At 36.9% G+C, this 10,097-nt stretch overlaps 1 protein-coding gene across 1 annotated transcript; it reads left to right on the top strand.

Moving 5' to 3' along the window:
• The first annotated feature begins 3,200 nt into the window (after positions 1-3,200).
• On the top strand, positions 3,201-4,169 carry LOC102263904 (olfactory receptor 10AG1-like). The gene has a single exon (XM_005885114.1). It carries the CDS (start codon positions 3,219-3,221, stop codon positions 4,167-4,169), a length of 951 nt encoding a protein of 316 aa, XP_005885176.1. The 5' UTR covers positions 3,201-3,218.
• The last annotated feature ends 5,928 nt before the right edge of the window (positions 4,170-10,097 follow it).

The following is a 10,097-nucleotide window of genomic DNA, read 5'->3' as shown; positions in this document are numbered from 1 at the left end:
CAGTTTGTTAGGTAATTTTCAGATTGCAAAGCGCCAGGCCTTTCATATGCAAAAGCTGTTGCACAGTTTGGGTGGGGCGGGGGTCCCAGGGGATCAACAGGGCAGAGCAAGCAGCTATGGCTGCCCTCAGAGGCCCCGCTTCTCAGTGTCCTGGCAATTGCTGCAAGCACCTCCGAGAGAAAGCTGCCCTCGAGTTCTGACCGATGCCAGACAGTCCAGTTTCTCCCATATAAGTCTGGGTCCCCAGAGACTCGCCCGGAACTGGAGCTCAGAGTTTGAGACTCCCTACCGATTGAAAAAGACAACTGCGTCCTCAGCCACCAGCCCTCTCCGCATGCGCCTCCATACCTCTGTACTTTACATCGGCACCACACCTCCTCTGAGTCTCGGTATGCTTTTCTCTTTCCTTCTAGTTGTAGAATTTCTACTCAGCCAGCCTTCCTGTGGTTCTGGATGATGTCCGTTCCATCTTTTAGTTGTATTCTTGAAGTGGTTGTGCTCAGCAACAATCTATGATGTTTAACTATGCCGCCATCTTGGTTTTCCTCTATTGCTATGTTTAATTTAGCATATGTTCACCATTGGATTCAGATTTCTCTTTAATATTATGATATAAAACGCTGGAATTTGAACAGGAAATATATATTCCTCAGTTTTTCTAGTCAATAAAAAAATCAAAAGGATAAATGATTAATTTCACTATTTTTACAGAGGGAACACCACAAAATACCAACCAGAAGCAAATTTCACTTCAATGATGGACTTTGTCCTTTGGGGATTTTATTGTATTCCCAATCACTGAATGTTTCTTTTTATGACATCTTTCTTGCTTATGTGATATGACTCATAGGAAAAGGCATTATTATGCTCATAACTAAGCACCACCAGCCAGGACAATGCTTATTTTTGAGTGACTTACAATTTTTTAATTACTCTTCTCTTTATGGTGCTTCCCAGATATTGCATTTTTAAACTTTATTTATTTTTTAATTAAATTTGTTGGGGTAACATTGTTTAATGATAATGTAGGTGTCAAGTGTACAATTCTAAGATAAATCATCTGTATATTGCACTATGTGCCCACCACCCAAAGCCAAATCTTCTGTCACCATATATTTGACTTTCCTTTATCCTTTACTAACCCCCACCCTCCTTCCTTCTGGTAACACCATGCTGTTGTCTGTGTCTCTGAATCATTTCAATATATTCCCTTTGTTCATAACATGAATAAAATCATTCAGAATTTTACCAGCACACATGAGATGCTCTATTTTTCACAACAGTTAATCTAGGGACAGAGACTTACACTTCTGAAAATGGATCTAACTGCCCAATGTATGGAAGAGAGGAAGTGTGCCATGTCCATGTGATAAAACATGTGCACATTTTTATAAAACTGTGGATGCTCTAGATATGTACGAGTTATAGGGATAAATAAAGGAAAGCAATCCACACCAATTATGAAGGATCTGAAATACAATACATAGAAGGGTTTTTAACTTTATCTTCAAAGTAAAACTAGGTGATTAAGTGGTATTTCTTCACCCAGGGACTACCCTATACTGGGGAGCTTTATGCCAAGAAGGGGTTGAGGAAGACAGATCATCTACAGAGAAAGCCCTTTATAGTGATAAACTCAGATGATTGCCAAACAGAAGCAGTCACCTAGAAATTAAATTGGTACACGGGAGAAAGATGTCCCCCAGGGTGAGCATGGCTACTTCCTACTTAAGAACAGCCAGCATGAAGCTAGCAAGAATTGTAGAGTTACCGTGACTGACACCAAGGAACTTAAAAAGTTTACAGGTTAGAAAGCACCTACACTCACAAAGTCAAGTTCATGCAGATCCATAAAGGTAAGCAGTAATTTTGTTTTAAGCTTACTTAATTTAAAGATAGTTACAAACTTGAGGATCAACATACAAAGAATAAAACAGGGAAGCATGAAATTCTAGGATCTTTATCTGAAAATGAATAATTACTTAAGATAAATCATGCAGTTCTTATCTTTCTTAAATATAAAGTAAAATTAGAAATATGTGAAATAGAAATAGTAATATTATTTACAATAAAATTATTCACTTCATATAATTTTGAAAACTAGTACTGATGAAATAGGGAACTGTGAAAAAATATTTCTCTTATGAGTTTTAATTTATCAAAGTATTAAGGGAAAAACAACTGATGAGGCTAGAGGTGGCAACAAATATAGTAGATTTGATGAGATGGGAAAACATAATATTTGTTTTGGAAAGGTGCAAATCAAATATTAATAAAGTGTAATAGAAATTGTCAAACTATGTTGACTGTCTGATACTGGGGGAATTTAACATAAACTAAAGCAAGATTGTGTGTGTATATTTGTGTTTGTATTTACTTTCATTCATATGTTCCAACTATCTACATGTCCAGAGCAAATAATTAGGTTGAATCAAAGTTATATTTTATTAAGCAAAATTATGAAGGGAAAAGAGAAAAAGAGAATTGTATTCGGTTTCAATTGTGGGTGAATGAGCCATATTTCTTGACTGAGTTAAAAGTTTATTGATTTATATTTATCAGAAATTGCATACAGTGTATATGAGATGTTAATAGGGAAAGTTATTTAACAGGATGATAGAATTGTTTTTTATACTTAGCATAAGTGATAGGTGTGGTACATAGAGTAGAACATTAATATTGAATATATTTATTCCCTAACTTAAAAGGTTTGTTTTGAGAAAGCTGATTCTCATTGATTATATAATTGTGAAGGCTTAATGCTCATTTGAAATAAGAATAAAGAAAAACTGTAAGAGAAAAGCTTTACATTGAAAAAAGATGGAATAGGTCAATAAATACAGAATAAAAATGATGAACTCAGACAAAAACAATAGAAAAAGCTTGCGTCATAATTCCACCCTTAATAGGGGTGCAATGATTAGATATTATTATTGCATAATTAGCTCTAAATAACAATGCACACTTCTCTTTTCCTTTTCATATCGTTCCACTTAAGTATAAAATGTATTAGGATTTTCTTTCTTGGATTTATTTTAACTGGATATCAGTTCATTACTGAAGTTTCTAATATTTCCTAGAAATAGAGCAAGGTAATGATGGAAATAATTTTAGAGTTTATAGAAATACTTTCATGCATTTAACCCAATTAAAAAACCAGGGAGATGTGGTTCAAGAACATCAATGAATTAACCATCTTGAATTTACCATATTTGCAGATGGAGAACAGATTAAACACGGGAAACTCAAATTTCACTGCAATGATGGAATTTGTTCTTTTGGGGTTTTCTGACATTCCCAATATCCAATGGATTCTTTTTGGGATATTTTTAGTCATCTATCTGACTATCCTCATATGCAACAGCATCATAATACTGATAACAAAAATTGACCCTGCTCTCCAGACCCCCATGTATTTTTTCCTCAGCAATTTTTCCTTTCTAGAAATCTGTTACGTAACAGTCACTATCCCAAGAATGCTCATGGACCTTGTGACCCAGAGAGGAAACATTTCTTTGCTTGCTTGTGCGACACAGATGTGTTTTGTCCTGATGTTCGGAGGCTCAGAGTGTCTCCTCCTGACCGTGATGGCCTATGACCGCTACGTGGCCATTTGTAACCCTCTGCACTACCCTCTGGTCATGAACCACAAGGTCTGTGTCCAGCTGGTGACTGCCTCCTGGGTCAGTGGAGTTCCAGTCATGGTTGGCCAAACATGCCAGATTTTTTCTCTGCCCTTTTGTGGGTCTAACACAATTAATCATTTCTTCTGTGACATCCCCCCAGTACTCAAGATAGCTTGTAGGGACACATTTATGAATGAGTTAGCAGTCTATGTAGTTGCAGTGGTATTTATCATGGTTCCATTTCTGTTGATTGTTGTCTCCTATGGCAAAATTATTTCCAGCATTCTGAAATTGTCTTCAGCCAGAGGGAGGGCTAAAGCCTTCTCCACCTGTTCATCTCACCTGATTGTTGTAGTCTTATTCTATGGAACAGCTACTATCACTTATTTACGACCCAAACCAAATCAATCTGAAGGAATTGGGAAACTGATCTCCCTTTTCTACACCGTTTTGATCCCAACATTGAACCCCATTATATATACTCTGAGGAACAAAGACATCATGATGGCACTGAAAAAATTAGCAACTAAGTTACTACGATGACTCAAAGGCTTGAACTTGCTATCAGGTTTGTTTATATGTTTATCACATAGATACAACAGGAAAAAATCTAGTTTCATTCCTACTTTATTGTTTTGAAAAATTTATGCATTTTTTTAAAAAAATTATTGTTGAGAGTATTACAGATGTTCCCCTATTTCTCCTCTTTTGCCCCCACCCCAATTTTTTAGTAATGATCATTAATATCATCATAGCCACCTCGCATTATGTTAAGGGGGTTTAGTTTAATAGAGTTAACTAAAGGGCTTCTGTGTAATCAGAGCACAAATTATCTGAATTGCAATAATCTAATTTTAAGATTCATCTTTCTTCTCACTATGAACTAGTGAGGAAAGAGATTGGCTGAGCAATACAATGATACTTAACTGAGTGTGTTACATAACCAGATATTGGAGTCATGTTCCGTGATATATTTTCTTTAACCTTCCCATTTTTTCAGATATATTTACTGACCTCTACTGTATTGTGATTATATTGGGCCAACGAGGGAAAACCAGCAGCAGCTGAGATGGTGGAAGCAGGGCAATTCTAGCATTTTTTTTTCTGTTTGTTGGTTTTTGCATTTTTCCTATTTCTATCTCCTGTCACTCTCCATGGTGCTTTAAGACTACAATCCTGAGGGTGTATCCTCTATTATTCCAGCTCTAACTGTCTCTGATAACATCATCTCTTCCCTTACAACTTTGAGTTTTGCTTCAGTAATATCTACTTAGTATTAGAAGTATCTGAAATTTTTACTCTAAACTATCCATGCCAATGTGTATTGGGTTGAATATAGGACCATATATATCCAGAACTTGAAAATGTGGCCTTATTTGGAAAAAATAAAAGGCCTTTGTAGTTGCAACAAATTAAGGAAATAAGATCATCCTGACTTAAGGTGGACACTAAATCCCATGACCAGTGTCCTTATGAGACAGAAAGGCATAGAGGTTTAGAAAACAGATAGAGACACAGAGAACACCATGTGAAGATTGAGGCAGAGATTGGAGGGATGCACCCAAGAACCATGGAGCCAAGATCAGGAGCCAACAAACGCTGGAAGAAACAGGAAAGATTCTTCCTTAAAGCCTTCGGAGGGAGTGAGAACCTGCCAACACTGTGATTTGGGACTCTGAATTCTAGAACTGTGAGAGACCTAATTTTTGTTGTGTTAAGCCACTCAATCTGTAGTAATTTGTTACAGTAGATCAAAGAAAGTAATAAACCACATAAATAGTCTTTTCATTAAAATGCTTTTATGTGAATTATCTGGCATGATTTCTGTATCATTTGTGGGCAATAATTTGGTGGTTTGTGTTTTTTTAAGTAAAAAAATTCATAGAAGTAACCTCAAGTGGTAGAAATAATATTTGCCCAAGAATGAGTTTTACAAGGGTTTGTTCAAGAATGCTTATTAAAGGTTTTTTTTATTGGGCAACAGCAAGCTGGAAGCAAAGGGAAGACCCTCTGAGCTAGAAACCACTAACACACTGGAAAACATCTGCACCAGCAACACTGTAGAGCGTCTCAAGACAATGGATCAGATCCACTTCTCTGAGGACATCCCAAGCTTTGCTGACATGTGAGAAAGAATGCACATGTGTGTAGGTCATAGCTCTATTTTTATAAAACAAAGAAGGATAGAACTCCCTCATCTCATGTAGCATTTTGCATGAGCTTGTCAGTAGTGGGCGTGTATTTGCATTGGCAGTATCTGGCAGGATGTGGACGAGAAGAGAATATTGCCTTCCTCACAGTGTAGAATTGCAAACAATTTCTGATTTAATTATTATAGTTTTATTTAGATTTAGGACTTGTTACAAAGAAATTATAATACATAAAACAAAAAATAACATTCTTATTTTTCTAATTAAGGTATAAGTGATATACAATATTATATTGGTTTCAGGTGTACAAGATAATGAGTTGATGTTCATCTACTAGTATATTGTGAAGTGATCACTGCAATAAATCTACTTAACATCCATTGCCATATATAGTTATGAAACATTATTTTCTTATGATGAGGACTTTTAAGACCTACTCACCTACCAACTTTCAAATATGCAATACAGTATTATTAACTATAGCCACCTAGATCACATCTGATTTATTGATCTTATGACTCCAAGTTTCTATCTTTGCCCGCCTTGATCCATTTTGCCACCCTACAACCCTGCCTCTGGCAACCACAAACTACTCTGTTCTCTGTGTTTTAGAAAATATTGGTTTGCCCCAGCTGGTTTGGCTCAGTGGATAGAGCATCGGCTTGTGGACTGAAGGATTCCATGTTTAATTCCAGTCAAGGACACATGGCTGGGTTGTGGGCTCAATCCCCAGTAGGGGGTGTGCGCATCTGATCAATGATTCTCATTATTGATGTTTCTCTCTCTCTCTCTCTCTCTCTCTCCCTACCTCTCTGAAATCAATACAAATATATTTTAAAAAGAAAAAGATAATATTGGCTTCTTCATAGAGGCAGGATTTCCAATAATTTCTGATTTATTTATTATTATGTTTTTATTTATTGTTTGGATCCATCACAAAAATAATGTAATATGTAACTCAAAAGAAATAACTTTTTATTCAGTAAATAAAAACTACATAACAAATAAAAAAAGCAGCTATAACTAAATATGAAAGAAAGAGGATGACTTATTTTATTTCACTCTGATTTTTGTATTGATATCTTTCATTTATTTTAGAACACTGTAGAACTCTGAGAATCAAGATTCATCATACTCACCATGTAAAGAAGATGGATGTAAGCTCAAAATTTGCACTCCAATCAATGCTGACAATTTGGATTTCTCACCTTCATTATGATACAGGAAATTGAAACGGAACTGATAATAAAACACTTTGGAGATCATAGAATCCTACATAAGTACGGCATGTTTGTGTTAATAATTAATCAGGTAAATAACTGAAACTAATTTGGACCAAATCCCTTTTAATAAGAAAAGATACTGGTTTATCTTTATTTATATCTGTTTCTATGACTTACTATAGAAAAAATATATATGCTACATTAAAGATTAATTCTATGATTTTTTTTCACTAAAACATGTTTTTAGAAGTAATTTTTTCTTAATAATAGTAGGTGTAAAATAGTATACAAACATGAGATTTCTCATTTTTTGTCATCTTTTTTTTTACTCTTTGTACTTTTATTTGCTTTAAAATATACTCTTTGTTTTCTTTCTAACCTTTACTTTCCAAACCACCTTATTCTTTTTGGGGGAGATGCGTTTCTGTTAACCTTAAAAATAAAGAGCCAAAGTGAGAGGTAACAGCATTTATTTGAGATTAAAGAAAATAGCTACTTGGGTAGCACTGATTAAGACAGAAACCCAAATAGTGTTTGGGTTTTTGAGATAGAGGCAAGGGTTATTTAGGTAAAATGGAAGGGAAATAAATACACGAATAGAAGGAATATCTGTTGATGCTAATGAGCCCAGGAAGAAATTTCTAAAGGTGCAACCAAACTGCACCTATAGAAATTCATTATCTGGACTTGTTACAAAGAAATTATAGTATGTCAAACACACAAAGAAAACTTTTTATTTTTCTAATTGAGGTATAATTGGTATATAACAAATTAAAGACAATCTTAGAATTAGCACTACCATGTGTGAGGTAACTTCTGATTATACCAAAGCTGAAATAGGAAGGGGGGACAGATAATGCATTCAAATCAGAGGCTAATGCATGTTTAATACAAATTAAGGGAGCCATTTTCTCAAGGCCACCATGACATCCTTACTCCTCAGAATGTGTATCATTAGCTATATATGGTAGTGCTACTTCTAAGATTGTCTAATTTTCAGTCTGTAGTGAGGATGTCTGCTTCCCTGTTAGCTCTGAAAATAATTGGAATACAGTGTTACTTTGGTCCAGTTTAAAGGCTATTTTTCCCAGTCAGACATTCCAAAGGTTTGAGGACTATAAGTCATGTTAGGCAATTGCTCTGGGATGGCAACACTGACTCTATTTTGAAGTAGCTCTATCTAAATTAATTTTCACAGCTTTTTATATCTTAAAAAGAGAACTAAAAACTTTAAGACAATACTTTAGCATTTGACTTTTAGGGAGCAACTTTCTAATCATTATCCTATATAATAAAGAGGTAATATGCAAATTGACCATCTTTCCAACACACAAGATGGCCACCCCCATGTGGACACAAGATGGCCTGCAGGGGAGGGCAGTAGTGGGCGATCAGTCTAGCAGGGGAGGGGAGCTGGGGGGCACAAGCCCTGCAGGGGTGGGCAGTTGGGGGATCCAGGCCTGCAGGGGAGGGCAGTTGGGGGTGACCAGGCCTGCAGGGTAGGGCAGTTGGGGGCAATTGGGCTTTCAGGGGAGCAGTTAGGCATGGATCAGGCTGGCATGGTAGTGGTTAGGGCATTATCAGGGTGACAGGCAGAAGTCGTAGGGGCTATCAGGCAGACAGGCAGGCGAGCATTTGGGAGCCAATAGTCCTGGATTGTTATTGGGATGTCCGACTGCTTGATGGGATTGGGTCAAAATGGGCAGTTGGACATCCTTCGAGGGGTCCCAGATTGGAGAGGGTGCACGCTGGGCTGAGGGACACAGGCCCACCCCCCATGCACAAATTTCATGCACCTGGCTTCTAGTATTTTATTATAATTTATACTACTTAATTTTAATTTTTTTATTTTTCATCTCAGATATATTATTAAAATGAGAACAACTAATCATATCAGGTTATATGGAGTAGACAACATTCCTGAAATAATATTATCTATGCAATTTATTTCATAAGTTCATTATTAATTAACCACTTTTAATTCAAAATATATTTATTAATGATTGCATGATGGCATTGGGTAAATGAAAGATCGTGAAATATGATACTTAGTGATAATGTTTATTTATATGATTTTGATCGATAAATGAAAGAGGAATAAAATGTCAGAGCAAAGTGCATGCAGTTAGGAAGAGCTATAGCAGTATTAGAGTTAAGGAATGACACACACTGTACTTACAAAAAGTTATATGTAAGAGTTGTATTACCAAAAAGTAAAATTCAAACTTTTATGGTGAGCACTCCATTGGGAATTATAGTAGATATAAATGTTTCTGCTATAGATTGTAATATGTGGAATAAAAAGTGAGTAAAACCTGGGCTCTATCCACAAACAAAAGTGGAAATGCATGCTTCTAGAACTTTTCAATTCCATTAAAATGCAAACCTACTGTATATTTTATTGTATTGCTATGTTTAGATTTAGCATATGTTCACCATTGGATTCAGTTTTTCTCTTTAATATCCTATCTAATAAAAGAGAAACATGGTAATTAGCCATAACTTCACTACCCTTCCCATTGGCTAATCAGCTAGATATGCAAATTAACTGCCAACCAAGATGGCGGCCGGCAGCCAGGCAGCTTGAAGCGAACAGGAGGCTTGCTTGCTTCAGTGACAGAGGAAGCCAACGTTCCCCGCCTGCCGCTGCTGGGCTCTGAGCTTGCAGTTTAAGAAACATTGTTGCAATTATAGAAGCTAAAAAAAACCAGAAACCTGCTTTCACCCAGCCGGGCCTCAGGGCTGGAGTTGAAACAGTGTTTTGATTATAGAACCCAAACAAACCAGATACCTGCTTTCAGCAGCCGAGGTCTCAGAGCTGGAGCCAAGCCTCAGAGAGAAAGCCGGCTCTCTGTTCCAGTGACAGCCATAGAAGGTAAATAAATCCCAGAATAAAAGAAAAAAAGGACAGGTTGGGAGCTTCAGTCGCCCGCCAGCCTGAAAACGGCCCTCAGTCCCTCACCCAGACTGGCCTGGCACCCCAGTGGGGACCCCCACCCTGAAGGGGGTGTGACCAGCAGCAAACAGCCATCATCCCCTCACCCAGGCTGGCCAGGCACCCCGGTGGAGAACCCCACCCTGAAGGGGGTGTGACCAGC

This window comes from Myotis brandtii, unplaced genomic scaffold (genome assembly GCF_000412655.1).
Source record: "Myotis brandtii unplaced genomic scaffold, ASM41265v1 scaffold892, whole genome shotgun sequence".
NCBI lineage: Eukaryota > Metazoa > Chordata > Mammalia > Chiroptera > Vespertilionidae > Myotis > Myotis brandtii.
Note: the sequence above shows the minus strand (reverse complement) of the source record. Positions and strands in the feature narration are given on the sequence as shown.